Here is a 26,838-nt window from a genome sequence, read left to right on the forward strand (position 1 = left end):
AGAGAGAGAGAGAGAGAGAGAGAGAGAGAGACAGACAGACAGACAGACAGACAGACAGACAGACAGACAGACAGACAGACAGACAGACAAAGAGAGAGGAGAAGTGGGGAGAGAGATGCCCCTAAATTGCATTTTAGTAAGCTATATATATAGAATGGGTTTTCAGAGGAATTTGTATCCACAAAACTTCCTGCCTCCTGTTCAATCGTTTTCTTCCAAAGAACACTCTGTGGCTAGTATTCATATTTACTCTAAGAAATAAGGGTTTGCTTTTCTTTCTTTGTTAATGAAGAAAAATACATTTGGACTAATTTGCTTGTGCTGTGAATTAGTAATTGCTCAGCTGCAAACTGTCACCAGGTCTCAGTTGTTGAACCCAATCTTCATTTACTTGGCTCAGGGGAAGGTTATTTCCTCTGAGCTCTGGTGGATGGTTCTGCTTCCAGCCAGATTCTCAGCTCCCTGATTCTAGCTGACACAGGACAATCTAGGGGTGTAATCTAACCATGATTAAGGTGATCCTTTTCATTTCTCTGTTACCCTCCCCATTAGCTACCTCAGCATGGGTTCCTCATGGGGGAAAAAAAAAAAAAATGAAGGTTCAAGAGAACAAGCTAAAACACACAAAGTATCTTCAAATTTAGACCAATGACTGGTTTGCCATCATTTCTGAGTCATTCTTTGCCTAAACGCAATCTTGAATCCTTACCCAATACATAAAAGGAAAAAAGGAGACTCTGTGAACAATGCCGGGGTAAAAGGGTGATACTCCACTGTCAGGCACAAGAGAAAGGGGGTAAAGACAGGCAGCTGTGTCAACCTCCCTGGGATATAGATTTACAGCTCACCTGGACCCTTAAAGGAGGGACCATGAGTTTGGCTTTGAGGTCAGAGGAAACGTTCACAGAGGAGCAACACTGAGCTGGATTGTAAGGGAGATGCTGCTCACCAAGTGGACCAAATGAGGACAGCAGCAGTAGTTAATTAAGATGAAAGTTACTGCCAAAGCAGAGGTACCAGAGTCTCTGAATGTTGGTGGGGGTTAAGCCTTGAAGAGCAATCCCATGTGCTAGGGGTATTGGAAACAATCCTTTGACCTTATCTGTTGTTCATAGGTTTGTTTATTTTTTCCAAAAAAATCTATCAGAGCCCCCAAAGGTTGAAAATTCCGATATCATTCTAGGAGATGTTAGGCTACCCCATACTAAAGAGCTTATTTCATAATTAGCTCTTACCTTCATCCACTGAATGAAAATGGATCCACTGGGGGAAGGGGGAATGACCTTGTTTAAATCAAGGATATAGTCAGCACATATATATTGTTTGTACTGGTATAAGAACCTCTTTAATGTTTTTCTGCCCCTTAACACAACCTGACATGTTCTGCCATCTGTGATATCAAAAAAAAAAAAAAATCTTTAATGATAAATGTCTCTTGCTTACTTTCATGTTAGGCCTTAGTAAAATGATACATCATCTGTGGAGCCTACCTTGATACCTTCTTCCCCACCGCATAAGCACCCACTCCTAGCACTAGATTGCATCATATTTTCTCATGTCTCTATGTACTTTCTTTAGAAAATATAGGATTAATTGTTACCGTAGGATTTTATATGTAATTGTTTATGGAATGTCTGTCTCCCCAGTTGAATTTTCTGCTTCTGGGACAATAAAGGACTAGGTCTTGTGCATACTACTTGCCACTTAAGGCCTACCATAGCATCAGGATTATAGTAGCCACTGAACACCAATTGAGGGAACGGTTCTGTATCACTGAATGAGTTACATCAAGACTTTGTCCCATGGAATTGGTCTTTGCTTATCCTTAAAATGGTATGACTGTGATTTCCTTGCTTTTGCCACATTCCTGTGGCAATGCGAAGAAAGATTTTTAGTGTTTCTATTCAACAAGAATGCTTTATAGCTAAAGATACATTTGCATGAGGTAAGTTCTTGAGATACAGAGATAAGAAGCACACTTTGTGGTATAACAAAGGTGTCGTGGGAGGGGTGGGGAAGAAATAAGCATAAAGCCACAGCAGTCAGTCTAAGGCCAGGAGATATATATATAGAGGGGGGGGGGGGCTTTTGGCTCAACATGCTCTCTTTTGCGGCTTGCTGAAGAGAGACAGTCTGAGCTGACTTATAGTAGCCAACTAGGAATCTGATGTATAGAGAGAAGACCATTCCAGGAAGAATAAAGTAATGAGTAGTGACAAGGAAAGGCTAAGTACAGGGGTGTACCAACAACTTAGTACTGCACAACAGAGAATTCAGGGATGGGAGTGGCCAAGAGGCAGACACAGATATCTCACAAAGAGTTCATAGAAGAGTTACAGGTTTTTTAAAGTTTGCTGTGGGCAATATGTGGAGAGCAGGTTGAAAAATATAGGTAGTACCTAGGAAAAAGCAGTTATTAATTACACTGTGAAAAAATCATGACTTTTATCATGGGTGTGAACCCATGGTACTTGGCACACATAAGAATCTGAATTTGATCTCTGGCACTGGTGAAATATGCATGCATGCATACAGACACACATACATACATGCATATTTTCATTTTCTGGCAGGTGAGAAAAGAACTATTTAATCACAAATTGGAGTTTCATCTTAGGTTAAAGTTAAGAGTTTGAAACATTGAATCAGGATGAAGAAAATTGGGAGATCTTTAAACTGTAAATGGTGGAGCAGAGGCAAAGAAGTATACAAGAACATGGGTCTTTCACAGACGTGAGGTTATTTTTAAAGAAGAATTATAGAATATTAAGGGTGACATTGTGAAATGAAGATGAAAACACCTTTCAGTCTTAAGATATTGATTTTGATTATAGTGACATATTATTTGCTTTATAACAGACATTAAAAGAAATATTTTTACAATGGAGAACTTCGAAAGTACAAAAGTAGATGATATCAAGAATCCTGTGACTTCATCTCCACTCCCGTGGCCAGCAGCCCAGGAACATTCACTTCCCCTTCTTGTGTTATTTTCATACAAGCCACAATTGCCATGTCAGTCATATACATAGATATTTGATATGTGAATCCTAATGATAAAGAACTATTATAATATAGATATATCAATATTATATTTAAACTTGAAAAGTTTACCTAGTTTCATCTAATAGCTAATTAGTATTAGTATTATAATTCATAATTATCCCACATGTTTCAAATATTCATGTACTGTGTTTGTTTGGCCAGAAACTATGTAGGAGACTGAGTCTGTTCTGAAAGCAAAAGGAGCTAGCATTCATTCCCAGGTACGGGAAGCCTGTTCTCTAAGCAGGAACACATAATTACTGTCTCCTCTGTGCTACCACACTACTGAAGACACCAGGGCAGTTACTTGGCAAAATATGAAGGAAGCTGGTTCACACTGTTGCTCTTGCCTCTCTCCAATTTTTCTAGGTCTCTCTGCTCCTTGGTGTGCAAATGGACATATTCATCAGAGAAAGGTTGGGATGACAGCTTCTGGAAGATGATTGGACTGGAAGATCTCACTGATGATAATTACAGCAAAATAGGTAAAATAATAGAAAATCCAAAGTACAATCATTGGTGCATATATATCAGGATATTTGTGATTTTTTTTTGTTTGAATTACATTATAGATACTCTATTTTTTTTCCAAGACTAGGGTTTTCAGAATATATCAGCTGTGATGGATAAACCACGTCTATAGATACTACTTTTCTGACTTGTTTGAACTGGGTAGATATATAGTTTGTGAAGATATGTCCTGAAATAGCGTATCTGTTTCAGTGCTGACTCAGGATGATCATGCGTAGAGCAGTTAGGAGTAACATCATCAAGAAGGCACACAGGGATCATTCCAGTAGTAGGGGAGTGGTCTCATGAATTTGGTTCAAGAAAAATCACAAAAGAACAATATGAAAAAATAAAATTGAAAAGTCGGAACTAGCAGAGTCAGAAATGAGACAGGAGGCAGGATATAAGCCAATGCTTGCTGAGCCACAGACTCCCAATCTTATGTGGCTTTATCTAGATGGCACATATCTGAGTGGCTGGTAGGTATTTAGCTGGTGCAAGTTTCAGTATCTCGTAAGTATAATTATGACACATTAACCTTTAACATTTATATGGCCATTTCACAGAATGATGTTTATTTTGTATAATTACTACTAATTATTCTGGTAAGTAATTGCTAGTTAGGTAAGTGGGCACATATGCTTGAATAGAAGTCCCTCTTAATTTGTTTAATATGCTCCTATACCATTATGACAAGATCTAGAAGTATATTGGATTATGAAAGATAGCTCATTCCTCTCTAATGGAACACAAAGGAAGCAAGTGGCTATTAGTGCAATTTTGTTGAGCTCTCATAAGTTCTCAGCAAGTAAAAAGGAAGAATCAAAACAACCTAAGGGGGGGGGAGGCTAGAGATATGACTCAGAGGTTAAGAGCACTGGCTGCTCTCCCAGAGGTCCTGAGTTCAATTCCCAGCAACCATGTGGTGGCTTACAACTATCTATAATGGGATCTGATGCCCTCTTTTGGTGTTCATGGAAACGTTATACTCATATTCATAAAAATAAATAACTCTTTAAAGAAACAACCTAAGAGTCAAACATGCATTCTTTTGGAGGCAGTATAACCTCACTTCTATTACCTCTTATTGACTATCACATATTAGCAAACCCTATTATGCTATCAAACTGATTTAAAAATGTAATATTTATTGGCTGGGTGGTCATATGCCCATCTGTGTTCCTATTGAAGTGGGAGAATTATGCTTTTAAATTAGTAAACAGCAAGTGACATTTGGTGAAGCTTCTGATCTCCATAGTTCATTATTGTAGACTTTTCTCTGGTGGAATCTTCATGATTGCTCTATGAAAAGCTCAAGTATATTAGAAACAAACATGCAGAATTCAAGTAAGCACCTGGACTGCCAGTCATGGTATGCAATCTGTGATCTGCCCTACCTCCACTAGCTCACTCTAGACAAAGAAGCAAAGCCACAACAGTGAGGAGAGTGCTGTGCTGGGACATCTGTGGCTCAGCCAAAGCCACTTGAGAATCTGAGGTGGTAGAAAAGCCTCAGAGCTTACAACGAGGGAAGAAAGTAGAAAGCTCATCAACTGACTTCTAGGTCTCCAGTTAGGTGATTTCTACTCTGTCCTCTTAAAACTAGTAACTTCATATTCCTATTTTACAAATAGGAAGTCAGGTTAAATTCCTTTAACCACTTTCAAGGTTTACGGTTTGTGTCAAGGTGTTTCTTGTTTCTTTGGAACATTCTAGACTGAGAGAGCTGATGTAGTTCTACAACTGGCCTCTGATAGGGTTAGCACTAGAAAATTCAGTAAGCAAACACTCAAAGCCAGCTTGAACTAGACTGAAACAGGCATCTGTACTTGGTCCAGGGTGGGATAAGGTAGAACCTGTCTGAGGAGAGTGCCTGGGGGAGACAGTGATCCTAATCCTCCTCCTTCTACATCCCTCAGGCCTTGTTTCACACAAGTCACCTTGCTTCTAGGTGAGCATCTGAGGTTAGAAGAAGCATCTAAGCATGAAGAGAAGTCCCAAGTTAGCCAGCATCACTACATTGTACCTGAACACAGATTTTCACTTTAGTTACTTAAGGCATTTTGAAAAATCAGTATTACCCATTGTCCTTAAAAGGTTTATTGGGGGAAAGCTCCCATGGTAAATTAAACACAGAATGAATTGATAATCTGTTTACATGTCTTGATTCCTTACTAGACTGTAACCTTGTTCACATAGCATTTCATTGTTTACCCTTAGCTATCCCATCCTAGCCTGAGAATGCTTACTGTTGTATTGGAATTCCTGTGTCATGTGATTGGTGAGGGGTAAGCTGAGATGGCTTAGTGCTTCCAGCTTTGAAAAGCTCTAGATTTAAACTTACTGGTTTTAATAGCATCTGAGGTGACATGGTTCTCCCTTAAACTCTTATTTTTTATTATGTTGACATTTTCTTTTTTTCTAATATTGTATATGATACATGTTCATTTAGTATGTTAATTCTTCTAGTAGAGCAAGTTACAAAAAAAAAAATATTCATTAAAAGTCCATAATGTTGACCTAGCAGACATTTTCCAGAGTAACTTTATTAAATTTTTGCCTGTTAAGTTAATGGATTTTTAATAGATGTCAGAAGGAGACATATTATGAACTATAATTTGCTGGACACAAATTAAAACACAGCCATTTATCAGAATTAATTGTATGACGTTTCTTTTGACTTTCCTTTCTTGTTGGTTGAGCTTGACGCTTCAGTGCGAACACGAAGCATAAGACTTCCAGGAGGAGAGTTTGAGTTGCTCTGGAAGCTTCCTCCGATTCTTTGGCAGTTCTTGGAACTATGAAAGATGAGTCTCAGAAGTGTTCCGTCAAGAATTAAGCACTTCTCCTGGCCTCATTGCCCGTCAAGATGTGGGCGACGTAGCACAAAACCTTTTAGCAGATTTGAGCATCGAGTGCCTTGTATTGGAGCATTAATACAATTACCATAATTTTCTCCATGCGGAGCTTTTAGCCAAGTCTTTACCAGCCTTCTTTGGCTCAGGCTGTAAATAAATGCTTTCCCTGAAAACGGAACACCTCAGCAATGGAGAGTCTCATGGAGGAATGCTCTTGAAATAAATTATTTATGAAATGTAAGTTAGTGATCAAATGTGATATTTAATATGGTATGTCTCAAGGACAAGGCACACATTGTTATTTGGTCAGTTTGGTTATGGAACATTGTAGAAGGTAAATGAAATAATTTTATGATTTAAAAGAATATAATAGAAAATGTTCTGAGAGACAGTTGTTTCAGTGTTGTGAGTGATGGAGAAAGCATAACCCACTGTCTGCCCCCTTCCCCACCTCTTCTCCTACTCCCTTCCTGGCATCTTTCTGTTTCTTTCTTTTTTAAATAGGGGATTATCTACCCAAAGTCCAATAAAATGATTTGTGTCAGTAAATTTTGACCTTTTGTTCCAGGCGAATCATTCCCAAGTCACCTGTTTAATCCCAAACATCTATCAAAGGCAGGCAGGAAGGAAGACCTCAGCAGGGGAACAGATCCTTAGGAGAGAGGCAAAGCTGCACCTGTTCTAATCGATTATCCAGGCTCCCTTCCAGAAAATCACACTTGCCTTTTTACTTCCTGGGAAAAACATTTTATTGTTTTTACTGGAGGAGGCCATGTTTTGAAAATTATTGGACCAGCATAACCAAGTTTCTGAGAGATTATTTACACTTTAGAATTGTGTTATGTCAGAAGACACAGTGTGCTAACTTTTAGATTGTTCATTATTTGTGATCAGGGAAGCCTGACACTTAACTTAGAAAATGCAGGGGCCAAGCAGAGTTGCTGACTGTGAGAAACAGGAGCAAAGACAAGGCACATGTGGGAAAAGATGCCTGCCAGAGGGGAAGGAGGCTGCCATTTTATTAAACTGGCTTTCTTTGCCCAATGAGACCATATTTTAAGTGTCATACACTGTGGGAAAAATCACATAGCATAGTAAATACCGTTGAAATGCATGCTGAATGAGTCAATATATGTTTGAATGAAGGACTTCATAAAAAATATCTTTTCTTGTCTTTAGTTATGTGAAAAGCTTAATGAAGTTGCTACCAATTCTTTGAAGTAAATGATAGTTCTAGGTGATAGGCTAGGTTTATTTCACAGTCAGTGCTCACAGTGATCCTCATGAACATCTACTTAAGAAGGGACTCCAGGCAGAACAATAGCTGGAACTAATGCCATTCAGTCTTTTGTCTCTGCTTTCAGATATTAGGTTCTTCATGGTACTGACCCACCCACTCATGCGCCATATAGGAAACTGGCACACAGAGAGGAAACAGATCTAGTTTTAGGTTTCTGGTACAAGCTTCATTCTTTTGACTTGCTTGACTCATGGGCTGAGACAGACCACTGGCTTGAGTGTAGGTGGCCCATGAAGAGACCCGTGGTGAGCCTGTCCTGGTGCTCTATACAGGATGCAGCCCTACCTGTTTGACATATCCCTAGAGTTATCAGAGTTTTGTTTTTGTTGTTGTTGTTGTTGTTGTTTTCTTCAAGAGTTAATGCTATCAAGATTGTCAATAAGAGGGCAGGAGTGATTTCAGTTCCCAGCACCCACATTTGGCAGCTCACAACTGCTTGTGGTAACTTTAGCTCTTGGACTATCCAACACATTTGGCTTCTGAGTTCACTTGTACTCATGTGCACATATTTCATACAGGCACACTCACATACATACAATTTAAGGTGATTTAAAAATCATTTAAAAAAAAATGGTATTTAATGCATGTTCTCCAGTACTATGAAGAAACACTATAAGACTTGTTGATGTTGTTGGTAGTGATACCAAAGATGTCTTCTCAAGGGGTAGGACTGGAAAAGTGATTGAAACATATGAGTGCCCCTTACCAAGAAAAGAAGGAATGCTTCTACAAAAGAAGGAACAATATATGTAGAGGCATGGAGGAATGTCAAAGTGGGATGTCATCAAATTGCTGGATGGGGTAGGATAGAGGACAGAGGACTGATACCTTGTGGGCCACTAGTAAAAGCTTCAATGTAATGGTATTTGCGTCATTGCTTTTAAGATATGATCAAATTACTACCTATGCTAATCTGCAAATAAAAGGGAAGGCAACAAGGAACACTACGCATGTCTGGCGCTTCTGTGAGGATGAGTGTTTGATTATGTCCTGGCACCATTTGTCCTCTGTGATCATGTAGATTACCTTCTTTCCTGTCTGTAAATATCTGTCATGAAGTGTGAAGTTAAGAGTGATCTCAGATGTCCCAGGGCATGGTTTATGCAGCCTGTAGGAATGTTAGCTGTTATCATTTTTAACTGTGCCCTGGCACCCTGTACAGGATCACTCCCTTCCCAACCTTCCGACATGGCACACCCACCCCTTAGGTTCCCAGAAATACCATTTCAGCTATTGTCCCTTCCAGGAACAGCCTCAGAGAGCTAGAAGGACAAGGGAGTAGTGATGACCACATCATGATGTGATAATGGCAAGTAATGGTTTTTAGAAGCTTTTTGGGTATGTACTGTTCCTCCCTACAGTTTGGCATCTGGAAGATGATTGGAAACACTCAGAAGTAAGGTTAACCCTCAAGATTCCTTCCTCCTCCTAAAGAATCAATAACTATTAGGGAAAGGCAAATAAGGGTCTTATTCTAGTACCCTCAATTTAGAGATAACAACTGAACCTCAGAGATATGGAGTGAATTTTCTTGATTTTGCAGCATTTTAGAGACACACCTGAGAAGAGAAGTCAGCCTCCTGATCCCCACATGGCCACCACCGAGCTCCCACCCATGTAACTTTCTTTCTTCTGTGCCAGTTCTCCTGTTGGAAGGTTTACAACTAGGTGTTGTCAGCTGAGTGGGAAGAACCACTCATCAAGAACAGAATTCAGCTCAGCTGACACCAGAGGCTTCCTTAACAATGGCATGCTCTGTCCAGGTAGCTGGGACAGTGGAATCTGGAAGCATAAAAATCAACTCTTAAAATGACTAACTTACGTAGACAAACAAGAATAATTAAGTAAAATATTGGTTATTTCCTACATAAAGGATGTTCCTTATCTCCAGGTTTAGATAGGCTTGATTTTAATTGTGGTTCTGCCATCTATGCACCATGCAAGCTCTGCCATATGCAACTTGAGCTCTTTGCACTTCCTCTGGTATATTGCAATGACTGGAAAATATTTCTAGCAAATGTTAGCTATTATTATAAGAACTGTTAATTCCTCTGAACCTGAATGCTCCCATTTGACAGGTCATATATGCTAAAGAGAGTACCCTGGAATAATTCCAGTAATTATTATCAAAATCTGAAGTTGTGAAATGCCTTTTAAAAACTACTATTGGGATTACACAACCTTTTTCCAAGCAAGGTATAAGACAATTAAACCCTAAGAAGTTATCTTAGCTGGAATTACAGGCCTGTCTAAATTATTCAGTTGCATATGGCTAGAGATATTTTTAACTGTTGTTTGAATGATTTATCGTGAACTGAAGGACATGTAGCCATATACAAATTAAAAATACACATTATTTTGGTGATAATTAGGGGAAAATCTATGACTAATGTTCCTACAGTGCTTTACAACTTTTTTTTTTTTTTTTTTTTTTGAGACAGGGTTTCTCTGTGTAGCCCTGGCTGTCCTGGAACTCACTCTGTAGACCAGGCTGGCCTCAGTACAGAAATCCGCCTGCCTCTGCCTCCCAAGTGCTGGGATTAAAGGCGTGCACCACCACGCCCGGTACTTTACAACTTTAAAAGGATACTTTTCTCTGTGTTATTTATTTTTCCATAAAATCTCAAAAAGAGTTTAATTTCTGTTTCATTTTGGGGGAATCCAGAAATCATGAGCTTTCAAGTAAGAAAAGCGTTGGATAAGATCCTAGGCACACCACTGACTGGCTGCATAAAATGAACAAGGTGCCAATTGTCCCTGAGATTTAGTTTCTTTGTTTGTAATAATGCTTGAAGGGCTTTGATGGACAAGGATGATGTGCATAAAATGTGTGACTTCTGGAAAGGACTCAATAAAATAGCACCTAACCAACCAACACAACATTCAATAGCATTTACAGTGCTATAGCAGAAATAGAGTCATCACTGGACTGCTGTCAGGCCCAATCCAGCAAAGAACCCACAAGGACTTTGATACTTATATTCAGAGGAGTAATAGTACAGGAAGTGGACTCATGATATGCAAGATAAGGTTATATCAATGACTGAATAATCTTTCATTTTCTTCCTACCTCTAATTCACTAACTCAATGTGTTGCACTCTTAGATTCTGAGAACAAAAGAACTAAAGGCCCTGAGGTTCCTGACTTCATACAGAGGATTGGAGCATTATAAATCACTACATTGCCTCTGTGGTAAATGTTATAAAAATAGGCCAGTGCTGTTTTCAGGAATGTATGTTTATGTGATTGAAAAATGTCTGAAGAAGTTTTTAAACAAGCTGTGATGCATTCAGTCTATGAATGGGATCAAAAGGGTGTTCAGACAGAGGGATTAATGGAGAGAGAGAGAGAGAGAGAGAGAGAGAGAGAGAGAGAGAGAGAGAGAGAGAGAGAGAGAAAGAAAGAGAAAGAGAAAGAGAGAGAGAGCGCACCAAAGAGACATAGAAAGACATAGTGAGAGACAGAGATACACACAGGGAGCCCATGGAAAGGAGACTGGTGTGGCTACAGTCAAGAAGGGTGAAAGGAAACAGAGCTCGGGAGGATGCTGAAACCATGATGGAAGTAGAGGAGCTTAAGATAAGTGCAACTTAGGAGAATATTTTGACCATTGTGGCTCAGTGTAGTCACACCAGCTATATATCCATAATAAATAGACTAAGCTGAAGATGTTTTCACATACCTTATGAAACTAAAACTGGATTGCTACTCAGAAATAGAATATGGTTATCATTATCTTAGTTTCCCAAAAGTTTGGTCCCTAACAGCTACTATATCATTAACAATATTTTTTTAAAAAAAAACTTTTTTTTTGCTCATTAAAAATATGGTAGCAGAGACAGAAACCACCAAGATTGTTTGATAAAGACGGATGCAATCGTATTATTTTATATTTTTCTAAAATTACATATAATATGTAAACATATGTGATATATATTGCATATCATATATTATATATTAATTGAAGTTATACCACTTGGCCTGACCTAACATGCTGACCATAGATTATCTACCAAAATCCCCAGTGCCAGGCATGAGAAATCTCTTATCTAGTTGTTGGTCAGGGTAGTCCAAGTGACTCTCAAAACAATGTCGTCTGTTGCTATTGCTCTTGCTTGCCTCTTAGAGATTGAGGGTAGGTCTCTATTGCTGAAGACACCAACAGTTAAGAGAAAAGACAGAGTTTTTAATCTGGATCTAACCTGAATGCTTCCTTCCTACAGTCTACCTTCCACAGTACCATAAACTACTGTGTAAGCTTCCAAGAGAAGGAAGAAATTGGTAGTCCTATGTAACTGTAATACCTATGAACTATAGCACTGACCAGTGAGGCAAGATATCCCTGGAGGTGCAGTAGTTGCACTCATATCTTAATGATAGCTGACAACTATGTAATTAGACTTAAGGCCCACACACCAGGAAGAAAATCATGCCTGGTGCTGTACATACAGCCTATTTCTCAGGGCTAGTGAGGTGGTGGATCTTAGAAGAGAATCCACAGCTACCTACCATCTATCATCAAAGAATACCTCTTTACAGCAAATGGAGGCCATTACATAAAGCCACAACAGTATAAAATGTAGCCATCACCAGAGCTTATCCCCAGTGGATATGTCTGCAGCACAACTTATATACCTGAGGCTCAGTCATACATTATCAGAGATGGGGGAGAAAATAGTAAGGACCAGAGGACCAGAAATTTAATTGTGAGATGGGCTTTCTAAGCCAGACCTGAACAATTACACCATCAGTAGACATGCTAACTCAGAAAAGGGAGATTCTCATGGAGTCCCAACTCTAGAAAAAAAACTAGGTACCAAATGACTGCTGAGATGAGAATTAGCTTCTCCCAGAGATAAGCACCATAATTGGTTTTGCAGCCCTAGAATGATATGTGCACAAACAAATAAAAAATGAACTCATCAGGTTGTATTTTATATATTGCATATTTATGTGGCAATTATAATAAAATAAAAAAGCTATCAATTTGAGAGGAGGCTAAGGACAAGAGAACATGGAAGGGGTTGGAGGGGTATTGTTTTAATTAACTTACTCTCTCATATATTACATCCTGACAGGAGTTTCCTTTCCCTCTCTGCTCACCCACCACCTCCATCATCTCCCCTACCTCTTCCCTCTTCATCCACTCCTCCTCTGTTTCCCTTCAGAAAAAGGCAGGGTTCCCAGGGCTATCAATTAAACATGGCATATCAAGTTACAATAAGTTAGGTACTTCCCCTCATATTAAGTCTGGATGAAGCAACCCAGAAAGAGGACAAGGGTCCCCAAAGTAGGAATAAAGCATCATAAATACCCCTCCATTTGTTAGGAGTCCCACAAAACACCAAGCTACACAATTATAGCATATATGCACAGGGCCTAGGTTAGAGCCATGCAGGGTCCCTGATTGTCCCTTCAGTCTTAGTGAGTCCCTATGAGTCTATGTTTGTTGATTCCGTGGCTATTCTTGTGCTCTCAACTCCCCTGGCTCCAACAGTCCTTCCCCTCTTCAGCAGGATTCCCTGGACTCTGCCTAATGTTTGGCTGTGGGTCTCTACATCCATTTCCATCAGTTGCTGGATGAAGCCTCTCTGATGTCAATTGGGTTAGGCACCAATCTGAGTCTAGCAGAATGTCAGTAGCCATCATTTCACTGACTTGTTTTCCTAGTCATGTTTGGCTCTATCCTAGTATCAGGGCCTTCTGGCCTCTGGTTTCTGGTCCTCCAGGCAGTGTCAGGGGTGTGCTCCCTCTCATGTTATGGGTCAGGTCTCAGGCTGGACCAGTTATGGTTGGCTACTCCCACAGTTTCTATGTCATCTTTACCATAGCACATCATGCTGGCAGGACAGATTGTAGGTTGAAGGTTTTACAGCTGGGTTGGTATATGAAGCCTACCACTGGAAGTCTTGCCTGGTTACAGGAGATAGAAGGTTCAGGAAAAGTATTCCCTATTACTAGAAATCTCAACTAGGGCCATCCTAATAGATTTTGGGGAGTTTCTATTGCCCTAGGTTTCTCCCTTGCCCCCAAATTGCCTCCCAATTCCAATTGTCTCTTTTGGAGGGATATATTTATTCAGTGTACATGTATAGTCCTATCTTTTCATTTAAAATACAGGAAATGGGAAATGCAGATTCTCTATGGTTTGTATATAAACTTAGTGGTTACTTGGATTAACTAGAGTGTTAGGCTGTTGAGGTTGACTAAACTAAGCAAATGTTCATGCACTGTATATCAATCACTTCTAGGTATTTTCTTAATATTAATCTAATCTTCCTAACGAGTCTTGGTAGGAAATATTGTATCATTTTACTAATGAAGAAACTACAGCACAGGGGATTCTGATGCTCAAGGTCATAGGTTAAAAGAGCCATAGATTCTGGAATCTCATGGGCCAGAAGTTCAGTTCAAGATCAGTAAGAGCTCAGATTGCATTTGGAGGCATGTGTTTCACTCAGAGCCTCACAGTTAAAAGGCCACAGAAATGCAGGTAGGGAGTGGTATCTTTAGAGGAGCAGGGACCTGGATATAGTAGTCAGTGTGAAATAGTTGAACAGGCTGGGTTTGACTCACCTCCTGAAATCACCTTTCCCAAGACAAGCATGGTAGGCATTCAGCAAGATTCTAACTCCAGGCCGCCTGTCACTCAAGCGCGTTGGTGCTGATTGGGAGAGACCACTCACCTTCACTAATGAATCCTCTTTCTTAGTACCACAGCAGAAGCTGAGGAGATGGCTCCTGACATTCCTGGAAAGAAGGAAGAGAATATTTCCTTGAGAGGCTGAACTAGTAGTTTTAATCACATCAAGTACACAATTAGTTTACTTTTCCTTTCTCTGAAGGCTATTAGCATACGACTTGCATCTAGATCCTATGCACACTAGATGCTATGTCATCATTGTCATTCATTTAGAGAGGGCTTAATCCGGCATTCTTGAGAGGCTTCTCCTGTGCCCCACTAGCTTTTGCATTGCATGTGGCATGTCATCACTCTTATGCCTCACTTTTCATGGTCATGCAGAAGGTAAGTGGTGACCTTGGTGTCTGCGGTGACCGCGGTGACCTACTGGCTGACTCCATGGTTCTTCTGTGGTTTCTTTCCCTCAACCCTGTTCTGTGAGTTTTGACTTCTACATACCCATGACCTTTTAAGTTTCTCAGCACAGATCAACCTTTCTGAGAATCCACATCAGAGGGCCACTGTGGTGAGTTTGTCGGGTCACTAGTTGACTAATGACTTTCTTTAAGGCCTTCTGGCAGGCACTGCCTCGCCTCGCCTTGAACTTTATTGATCCCAGAAGTTTGCCTGCTACTCAGATAGCCTCTGCAGGTCCTGGGAGGTAATGAGTCATGGACCCACCTACCCTGTGACCCATCTGCTCTTGTGGTGAGCAGAATGAAGATGATCTCTTTGTGGTATCATTAAAACCTAGAAAATGGCATTAAAATTCTGTTAAATTTTCATGCCATTTTACCTGTAGAAATATACAGTGTATGGGAGGGGAGAGCAAACAAAATACCCCTATTGGTGTTCTTCCCTGCCGTTCCTATTTCAGAAGCTACTTAAGGGACAAGGTAATGATTTTATGAGGCTTATTAATACTTCATGTTCTTTGTCCCTCCTCCTGCCCTTTTCTGTCAAGGACTTTGTATCTTGGCTTTAAACAGAAGCAACTCAGCTGCCAGCACATTGTTAAAAGGCAAAATTTTTGCAATGTCTTGCTTGTTCTGTGATGCACACCATGCACAAAGGTCTGAGGTTGAATCTTGCTACTGTGGGAAAACAGTGTTTGTTTTCCAGATTTACTTGGGGGTAACTGTTGGGGAGCTAGACTGACATGAGTTTGTAACCTGATGCTGCTGTGTACTATCAAACCAGTACTTAACCTGTATGGGGCTCAAAGGGAAAGCAGTATATCCGCTTGGTAACTTCAGTGACTTCATATAAAGCCTTTTAAAAATCGAACTAAAATATATTTGCATTATCCTTCCCCATTCACCATTCCGTTCCCCCATGTTCAACCTGAATTTATGGATTCTTTATCTTCAGCCTTTGTATAGACATAGGAACAAACCATCATATAAATACAGCCTGCAGAGTTCTTTCAGGGTTACATATGTATGTTCATATTATGAATCTCTCTATATATATATGTGTATATATATGTATTTACACACACACACACACACACACATATATATATATATATATATATATATATATATATATTCATATTTCTAGTGGTGAGTACTCAGTGTTGGATAGCAATGCAGGGAACTAATCCCTGGGAAAGACCAATTCTCCCCCTCTCACCAGTATTTAATTGCATTTACCTCTTCATCTAGGCATGGGACCCTGTGAGATTGCTCCCATCTGCATTGTGATGCTAACTGTTGTTTGAATTGTTCAAGTCCTGTGTAGGAAGACATGCTGTTGTGATTTCATTAGTGTAGTTTTTTCTGTAATAACTAGAAGTCACAATCTTATAGCCGCCTTCATGGATTTCTGGCTCTTAAAATACTTTCATGTTGTTTTCCTCAGTGTTTCCTGAGACACAAGTGGAGGAGGTTTTTTTTTTTTTTTTTAGGTTTATTGCAAAATAGAAGCATTTTGATGATTGATAAGATCTATAGTTATCTGTCAGTGTGCAAATAAGTATTTGGACTACAGTTAGGAATTAAACTGGTTTACCACTAGGGATCTTGTAGGTCCTTGTCTAAGATCCATGTCCTCACAAGCCAGGGGCAGTTGACTGGTTTCCCTCCTGCTAAGCAGGCCTTGGGTACAATTAGATATCTATAGTTACCACCAAGATATGAACACCACTGTTGCACTTTTAGGGAAGTCTTGTCATGCGGATTGTTAGTGTGGTTCATGGGCATCATTGCTAGGTAAGACTATTTCTTTCCTCCCTTAGAAGCTTGTGTATTGCCTTCTAGTACTGTGAAAGTTAGTTCTTCCCCGAGGCTCTCTTAATGTGTCATTGATCGGGTAGATCTTGTCTGGTATAAGAACACAACCAATCAATCTCAATGTCAGTCACTCTCTCTCTCTCTCTCTCTCTCTCTCTCTCTCTCTCTCTCTCTCTCTCTCTCTCTCTCTCTCTCTCTCTCTCTCTCCCCTCTCTCTCTCCTTTCTTCCTCTCTTCAGTAATGACATTCATTTTTTCTGTTTTCCATAGTTATCACATTGAACAACTTTCACAATGTCCCTTAACCCCTTTGCTACACTGAGTATGCAAAGCAAACTGGAGACTCATTTGAAGTGGGCTTGTAAGCACTAATATAAATTCATCTCACTTCATTTTGTTTTCATTCTTGGATTCATTTACTGTTTAGTCTATTTTATTTTTTTATTATCTTTGCATTCTTGTTATAAGCTGCTAGAGCATACTCTATGGCACATAGCACATAGAAAACAATTCAGAATCTGGGTGCTTAGTAAATACCTTGCTAACAGTATTAATCTGTGCTGGGGAAGTAGGTAAGGATGGATGTCAGCAGTGTGACTGGCGTTGGATGCTCTGGATATGTGTAACCACTTTTAGAGAGAGAATAGAAATGGATGTGAGAAAGCTTTGAGCAATTCCAGTTCATGAAAGACAAGGCTGAGGGTACCTGCAGATATCTGTAAAGGTCATCAATATAGCCAGACCAGGAATGTTTACAATGCGGAGGAAAGGTCTCTGTGGTTGTAAGCAGAGGGAGGCGAAAACTGAAAACTGTCTGTTTATACAATGTGTGTGTAGGGTGTGTGTGTGTGTGTGTGTGTGTGTGTGTGTGTGTGTGTACTGATCTGTATATGCTCCATAATACTACAGGTGAGGACATTATGAACACTAGCACTCTGTATCTCTCAGTTTTGGAGACAGTCTACTGGTGTCTGATATTGGTTGACTTGCTGTGTTCTCACAGGGAGAAAGACAAAAGGACGAGAGAGTAAACTCATCACCCCAGACTGTTTACATGTGAGCATTAATGTACTCATGCACTTCCCTAAAGGCCCTTTCTCATCAGTTTTTTTTTTCTGGATATTAAGTTTGCAACACATCAATTTTAGTGGCCGTATTCAGGCTATAGGAGAAACTTTAGTGAAAGCTACTTTATTATAATAGCAGGGCAGGAGATAGGGATTAATAACTAGCATTTAATGAACAGTTACTAGATGCTATGCCAAGTACTTAGTATGCATTTTTTACTTTACAACAACCCAGTGAGAAATATACTGCATACCCCTTTTCCTTTTACAACAGACAACCATGAAGCATGAAGAAGTTAACCACTTGATGCCACACAGTTAGCTGGAGATTGGATCAAGGTTCAAGCCAAGATGGTGAGGTCAGGCATCATTGTGGAACAGGAATACTTAGACAGCACTTAAGGAACTGGGCTGTCAAGAAAGGAACTAGAGATGGGATGGTCACCAAAGCTGATGACTATGCAAAATGGGTGGAGTTCTCCATTGCTCATTTGACTGACTGATGGGAGAGACATGCTTATCGTTGTTTGATTGCTGACAGGAAATATCTAGCAGTGCTGTGGGGACAGCAGAGAGAGAAGAGACAATCAGAATGGCAAGGACTCTGGGAGGGGAAGGTATCGTTCTCAGGACAGACTCCGCAGTCAGTAAATGAAGAAAGTGAACATGGTATGAAGCTGGAAGCAATAGGAAGCAAGGAGTACTGTTCGTTCACAGAGCTTCTGCCTCCCTGGGAAATGAGAGTAAGCATGCCAGTGAGGGGCTGAGAGAGAAGCAGAGGAGTGAGGCGCTTGGGAAATGGATATGGTGCCACAGGAAGTTCAGATACCCAAACAGCAAGGAGATGAAGAGAATGTGCAGACTTTGGGGTGGTGAAAGCCTGGCAGAGGGGCAGTATGAATTTCCCTGGAGTCTACCCAGGCCCTGATTTTTCTCCAGCATTCTGATTGCAAGTAGACAGGAAAAAGTAGGGTTCTTTTTTGTTTGTTTGTTTACATTTTGCTTTGTTTTGTTCTGTTAATGAATGGGAGCTATGGCAGCCTGTTCTGCAAGTCCTTGGTATCCCTTTTCTCTTCAGCCACCATATCAAGTCCTTTGTGAGATGTTATTGTGAATTAACTTCTATGAACTCGGACTACCTTCAAGTGATGTCAAATCTGTTTTGCCCCAATCTCCCACCATGTCTACTCAATAGACTGCTAGAGCTTTGTCCTGGTGGGGACTTGTCTGTAGTCCATTCTGCATATAACTGGTATTTGATATTGACTTCCTATAATAACTTCCTCAAGTTTTTCCACTGATCTTCGGAAATGTGGAGGTGGTGGGGCCCCATGTAGGCCTGCTACAGCGTTGGTACTCTTCTCTCCACTCTGAGCTCCCATCTTCACGACAGCACCTCCCCTGTGGCTCCATGGTCTTCCAGTGTCAAATCCGTGCTCTTGGCAAAAGGATAAGGGAAGGGGCAAAAGTGTCCATGTGAATTGAAGCTGCTTCCATTCTCAGGAGGTCATCTCTGACACCCTACCTCATCTTGTATCTCATGATAGCCAGAAATACATTCTCTCAATACCGCTATCTAAGGAGGAACTCGAGAAAACATGGCTTTCAGAGGTTAGTTCACAGTCCCCAATGTGATGAGAATCAAGGCAAGATGTGGAAAAGGTGGAAAACTGGGAAGTTCTTGGAGTAAAGCAGCTGGTTGGCCTCAGAATATTTCTATCTGAGTATCAGTGTGGAGGACTCTGGGCACAGAGTCCCCGGGATAGATTTCTATGGGCTTGGTCTTTCCAGTGTACAATGCTAACACTATTGACTTTAAATTTATACAGCTAAGAATGTAAGAGTGAACTGAGTAACCTCACTTGGTTGTACAGAGACTTTCCAAGGGGTTTACTGCCCACTTACATCTCAATCTTGGGCATATGGAGAAACATGTATTTTTCCCTTGGGAATACCATGTGCTGGGATCTGTTTCATGGAGAGTATCTAATAAAAATTGATAGAAAAAAAAAACAAAACCCTGTTTTATAGGTTCCTATTTCCTGATGTAGATTCTAGCTCAGGACTTTGCTAACTACCCCTTGGCCAGCATGGTTGATTTATTTCCCCATACCATCACCACCCCACTGTGTACATATAGGAAAAACACTGACTCCCATAACCAGACACTGAATAAGATGTGCACTCCTATAGATACACTAAACTATTCAGAAAATTCAGGCCCTACGGGTACAGAATAAGGCGTACAGGGATCCAAACGAATGTGCTCATCAAATTGATAACCATGTTTACTGATATCCCTTTCTCACCAGCTGAGTCTTCTGATGGTTTAGCTCTCCCAGGAATCATTTTTCCAAAATAGCCTAATGTTAGAACCTCCTGTGGGCTTGCCAGGCACTGGTCTCAGTGAAGGCTGTATTCTTCAGGCTCCAAAGCTCTCCCCAGAGGCATACAAACACGAGTCATAGGCAAATGTTCTCACACTCAAACATGTTGGTTTGATTGGTTGTTTGAGACAGTTTTGCAGTGATCTTCTTATATCTGCTTCTCAAGTGCCAGAATTATAGGTGTGTAGCATCATCTCTAGCTTCCAGCAAGTTGTTGCTTTGTAATAATGCTACTTACTTAAGGTGCTGGTTATATATGTTTCTCAAAGAATTATATTTCTCCAAGCACTATAATTTTATTCTATGTATATNGTATATAGAATATATTTATTATTATTATTACACATCTATTAGATACATTATCTATTTAAGTACAGGAAATTGTATTTTTTAAAGATTTATTTACTATTATATCTAAGTGCACTGTAGCTGTCGTCAGACACACCAGAAGAGGGCATGGCATCAGATCTCATTACAGATAGTTGTGAGCCACCATGTGGTTTCTAGGATTTGAATTCAGGATCTTTGGAAGAGCAGTCAGTGCTCTTAACCACTGAGCCATCTCTCCTGAAATGGTATTTTTTTTTTAATATTGCTTTATTTATTTACATTGCAAATGTTGCTCCCCTTCCCAGCTCCCCCTCCAAGACTTCTTCATTTCAGATAAAGAAACTGAAGCTCAGTGAGGTAAAACATCACAAAGTCAAAAAGTATTAAATTTGCATATTTAATTACCTAAATTTTATAAAAATGAATCTGAGGAAACGGGGACCTCTGTTTCATCCTCTCTAAACAGAATGGACTGGATTTTCTCTCTTCAGTTCTCAAATGAGGGCTGATTCATTTGCCATTCAGAGGACAGCTAAAGCTTGCTACCCCTTCTTCCCCTTAAAGTTTCTGATCCAGGAGTTCTGGGTGGGACCAGAGAAATGACATTTCTAACAAGTCCCCAGGTAACTCCTGTAACCACATCTGGAGATGTCCAGGTTTCAGATTCCTTCCAGCGATTCCCATCATCATCATCATCATCAACATCATCACCAGCAGCACCAGCACCAGCATCAGCACCAGCACTAGCAGCACCAACAGCAAACTCTTCACTTTCTCCAGTCTCCTGCATCAAGGGATCAAAAAATACTTCAAAGAATGATGTGACAACTAGTCTGTCCCAATTTGACAGTTCAGAGAAACTCAGCATGGATGCTGATGAAAGTCAATCCTGTGTCAGTTTTCCTCTTGTTTTCATCGATATTTGTTGAGGGTAGCATGCAAGAGTATTGTAGGTCTCAGCATCTGCACTGTGGCTGTACCTTTAGTCCCTGTCTGCGATGTGCTTATGGACCGTGGGAAAGTGATCCTCTGCTTATAGTCATTAGCAGAAGAGACTCAGAAAAACCAGTGTATTCTCTGAGACTTGCTGCAAGAACTTCACGATTTATCTAACTTGGGTTTATTTTCTACTGTGGTCTTCAGTCATAGTCGTTTCATTTTGACTTTTACTCTTTGCTTTTTGAGTGATGTTTTGCTGTTTAGAGTCAGCAAGTGGGGCATCTCACTTAATTTTTGTCTATCTAAAGATGGCCTCTCCATTCTAGATGAAACCATGGCTTTTCTAAAATTTGCATTTCATTTTTAGCATGTGAAGACAGTTTAAATCCAAAGCAGGAGCAGACACCCTCATCTAAAGCAATTTCCTCACTATTATTCTAATTTCCATGAAATTAGAAGTCCTGGGAAGACAGAATTCAAATAGCCACCTCCATCCTGAACCTTGCCCCCAGCAATTTGACTCCTTTAAAGAATAAAAGATTCAAGGTTCTTAGTGACTGCTATAAAAAGAGAATGAAAGGGCATAGTATAGTGTGAAGGCTAGCACTGCTTTGTAAAATTTTAATTCAAAAAATTTTCAAGGATTTCCTACAAGAGTATGTATTTATATTATTTCTGCTCCTTCCTCTCCTCTAACATCTTCTGTGCCTCCCACTCCCTCTCAAATTCATAACCCCTTCTTTTTTAGTTACTATTGTTGTATATACACACACACAGGCATACCCTGCTGAATTCCTTTAGTGTACCTAGGGATTATTACATGGAATTAGATAACCTCTGGGGGCTTATCCCTATATAAGACTGATCCACCATCCTTCAGTAGCCATAAATTGCTTATAGAACTTCATCTAGCAATGAGGCCTTTTGAGATTTCCCCCATCCACATTGGCATGTCTAGTCGTGTTGTCATTATAAGAGACTTCTTTAGATGACTATTTTTGAGATTTCAAGGGTGCAGCTTCCTTGTCATATATAGAAAATGTCTCAGAAGACTTCCTGGTCCTCTATCTCTTAAATTTTTTTCTGCCTCCTCTTAAGTAATATTCCTTAGATGTTGGGGTTATATTTTATATTTATTGGTTGGTGAGGTTATATTATAGATGTATTGGTTGGGCTTGGCATCTCATGGTTTGTTGTTCTCTGCATCTTGATGAGTTAGCTGTGTATTTCTGTAATAGTCTCCATCTGCTGCTGCTGCTGCTGCTGAAAAAAAGCTTCTCAGAACTACAGTCATTTGTGGGTAGAGGGGTAAGTATTTAGAATGCAATTAGAGATTATGCTGGTTTAGTATTCTTGAGTATTCCTTGTCTAGGCATCACTGTCCAACATTTTAAAGGAGTTATCAGATTAATGTCCCAGAAACCAAAGAGATGTGGGTCCTATTTGTATTTTTGCCTTATGTGTGAAAACTGAGGGTAGGCAATGGAACTAACTTCTCGGTCCTCTTGATGGGGGACAGGCCTGCCTGCCTAGAAGAGCTCATACTGTTATAAGCAAATGCATCCCCACTCATTGCAGCCCTTTGCATTTTTCATAGGATCTTCTGACTCATTCAGCTTATTGGTTTTCTGACTCATGACATTAAGCAGGGTCACATCCAGAGTATTCTCAGTGCTCTTTCCTGTCCTTTTCCTGCTTTCCTTTCTAGAGTATTCTGCTTGTGCCACTGTCTCCCTTCTTTGCATATGCCTAAAGGGAGGCCTTCTCACAGACCTTCCCTACCTCTGTATCTGGTAAGCTCCTTAAAGAATAAACATGGACAAAGTCATAGTTTATGTCAATGAAAGGGGACTTCCTCCACAAATATGAGTATTAAAAAATGCATCAGCAAGTAATAGCTGGGCAAAAATTGTTACAGTCTACGTTATTTTAAAAGATTTGGTAATAAAACTAATTCGTTATTGATAGCTCATAACTCATATGAAGTCCATAACATGTTTTCAAGCAAAGTTATGATACTGATAGGGATATAGAGCTTAATTTCGTCAAAGAATTACAAAAAACATCGACAAAGTATCCCACAACCTATCAGTATGTAGGCTCAGCTTTTTTTTTCTCTTGGCAAAGCATTCTTCTACTCTTCAAAGGATTGGTTGTTTCATTTTCTTCAAGCTCCTTAAAATGGTTCAGAAGTCTTGGCTAGCAAACACCTTTTTAAAAAAATCAATTTTCCAATAATTTAGACTGAATCAGACCCATATAGCTACCTTTCCCTTCAGGGGGCTATGCTTTCAAGATGATTAAAGCGAGGCAGCTGGATAGATCCTGAGGAAATGGGCTTGGAAATGTCCTGTGATTTGTTACGGACCCCAAAGCTTTGATAAAATGAAACAGAACCCTAATAAGCCTCTCAGCTTTGTCACAGGCATGGCAGTGGCAGTGGTGCAGGGACAGGGAAGACCCATGCAGGCTACACTGGCATCCCCTTTCTACCCAGGCTTAGACTTTTAGCTGGACGTGGGACACATTAAGGCCTTTGTTCTCAAGATTCCACCACATCTGTGTTTTGGCTGGTGAGATATGTGTAGGCAGGTAGCCCAGGATTCTGTAAGAGGAGGTGTAGCTACTTTCTTTTCTCCTGTGGTCCTGAGTCAGGTAGCTGAAGATGCAATAGCATATTGGAGTCAGGAAAGCTAAGGTCAGACCCACCTCTGGATGATAAGATGCTAAGGTTCTTGGAAGTCACCATACCACACTTAAATTCTCTGTGTGTGAGCCTCCTTTGCACATCCTTATATGTTTATTTCTGTTTTTTATAAAGGTACAGGTTTGTGGCTTTGTAGCTGCTTTTTATACAAATAGCCAATAAAAATAGCAGCTCATCAGGTTGGGGGAAAGAAGAAAGTAAGCATAGTACGTTTAGCTGTTGAATAATTCTTATACCTCAGCAGTGATCGCAGAAGTAAGGGCTCAGGAACCTTACATGAGAGTCTTCTAAGGCACCATTATCCCCGTTTTATAGGTTGTGCAACAGGACCACAAAGAGCTTAAATCAACTCCCAAGCTTTACACATCCAAGTCAAGAGTTGAAGCCAGTGAATCTACTCTGTGACTGTCACTTTGCCTTGTGAAGAAGGCAGCTTGAGCTTTCAAAAGGAGCTGGACTTAATCTCTCGCTTTTCTCAATATACATAGGCATGCTTGTCCCTAAGCTTTGTCACTTGGTATGTGAGTACTTCTAAGAGGCTAGTACTTTGAGTTCTTGTTAGTTATTCTGAGCCTCACGGTATGCTGTACACACAGGTGTGCTTGTTATAACCTGATCTAGAAAGATGCTACAGATTGGTTGGTGAGACAGGAGCTGACACTTATTGAAAGACAAGGAACAGTAAGAGGAAATTGAGAACAGTCACGCTAGCAAGTCTAGAAAAGGGCACGATATTTGGCTAGGAACCAACAAATGTTCTAAAAAAATGTAGTGATGGTTCATGATCAATTGCCCTGTAAGCACAAGAATTATGTGTTGTGAGACAAAAGGAGAGGTACTTTGGGGTCTGAAGGACTGAGGGACACACTGAGTGTTTCGGGGTGGTAGGGTTGGTAAGTGGAGGAGCCTCAAAGGTCTGATAAAGTATGTGCAGTTGGTGTGAAACTTAGGCTCTCTCCTCTCGTTCTTTCTCTACCCAAGGATTGGTTCAAAAGACGCAATTCACGTTTTCATACTTCAGCTCCCACACAGGCATTGCTCTGCTAGCCACCTTCCCACCTTCTCTTCCTAGCCAAGTGCTTATCCACCTGCACTTAAATACAGTGACTTTATGCAGTGAGTAGACTCTCCAGTGCCGTCCATATCTCACTCATATCACTAATCTCATATAATCCCATCGACATAGGGTTTGATTCTACAGTCAGGTCATAGTGTAAAAATTCCACTAGCTAGAATTATCCTTGAAATATGTTTGAGACCCAGCTTCACAGTGGAAACTCATAAACTATCTCCATTAAATCCAGCACAGATAATCATTCTAACATAGACATAAATTATATATGTCTATATGTACATACATATGTATGTATACATGTATGTATGTATGTATATATGCACATGTATTTTTAAATAGCCAGCCTATTTTGAAGTCTAGGTTCACTGAAAAAATCTAGACCTAATGTAGCTTTCCAGGTTATGTACCTAAGAAGTGTCATAAACATGGAACATAATGTGAATGACACTCTTTGAGACTTCACATGGAACTATAGACTATGGACCTATGGGGAATATGTAGCAAGAGGGAATAGAATATTTGAATTGGAGGCTCACAGATTTGCAGCCCATCCCAGGACTGAGAACCCTGGAGATGCTGAAATCATGTATATCACTCATATTCATTTTGCTCCACAGTTCCTCCCTTATGTCTTCAGTGCAATGCTCCACAGAATTGGGGTGATGCGTCGATGTGAAAACCCCAGCTCTACTTCATATCTTGATATTCATCACATTTGGGTTTTTCATTCATCGATGCTTCTTTCAGCCTATTTATTTCACTAGGGCAGGAACTGCGTCCCTTTTATGACTTGCTAGGTTGTAGCACCTGAATAGTATTTTGTCACATAGTCTTCTCAGGCATTTCCATGTCAGCATTAATGTGGCTTTCCACTAGCTTGCTACCTTCAGGACATTACCAACCCTCTTTGATTTATGTGGCTTCCTGCCAAGGCATATCTTGCAGCATGGCGGAGATGCAGCCTGCCTACACTGGTTCTTACAGATGATACCCAAGCCAAAACTGATCATTATCTGGACACTTGATAGCTCAGGACCATGTTGGCTAATTGCCATCTCATTAAAGTTGCATTTCCAGCAGCCCTTACTCTTAATGCCCTCTCTCAATGTTGGATATTATCACAGCAACCACGGCAGCAGAAGATTCTTGATTTTTTTGTTTGTTTGTGTTTTGTGTGCTCATTTTTTCTTCCAAAAAGTGAAAGAATGGGGCCCAGTGAGGCGGCTTAAGAGGTTGAGACCTTGCTATGCAAGCCTGATGACTTTTAAGTTTGATTCCAAGAAGCAAATGAAGGAAGAAACAGAGAACTCACTGCACAAAGTTGTCCTCTGACCTCCACACACACACTGTAATATATGTGTCCCCCTACCCTGGACATAGTACACAGCAATGATAAATAAATTTTATGGAAGAATATATTAAGACAATATATTCTGACAGTGCTTTCTGCCTCCCACATCCTCCTAATTTCTGCACCCACCCAATTCCATACCTTTTGTGTTTCTTTAATAAACAGATAAAAATATTACCAAGACCCAAGAAACACACACATACACAAAACTTCCTCAAAAACAAGGCCAGTTGAAGATGCTAACAGTTAAGTTACATGCCATTTCTACTGCTTTATAATTTCTATAATCCTACAGACTGTTTCTTTTAATTTTTTTTTTTTTTTTTTTTTTTTTTTTTTTTTTTTTTTTTTTA

General features: G+C 40.1%; 1 protein-coding gene across 9 annotated transcripts in view; it reads left to right on the top strand.

Annotated features, from left to right (window-relative positions):
• Positions 1–26,838, top strand: part of Fggy (FGGY carbohydrate kinase domain containing) — a 379,357-nt gene that overhangs the window by 138,467 nt on the left and 214,052 nt on the right. For all 9 annotated transcript variants that reach the window (XM_021199715.1, XM_021199716.1, XM_029540042.1 and 6 more), the window contains one exon: positions 3,415–3,530. In XM_021199715.1, the coding sequence (XP_021055374.1) occupies positions 3,415–3,530 (116 nt within the window). The remainder of the gene's footprint in view (positions 1–3,414; positions 3,531–26,838) is intronic.

The sequence above is a fragment of the Mus pahari genome, chromosome 6, assembly GCF_900095145.1.
Source record: "Mus pahari chromosome 6, PAHARI_EIJ_v1.1, whole genome shotgun sequence".
Lineage (NCBI taxonomy): Eukaryota > Metazoa > Chordata > Mammalia > Rodentia > Muridae > Mus > Mus pahari.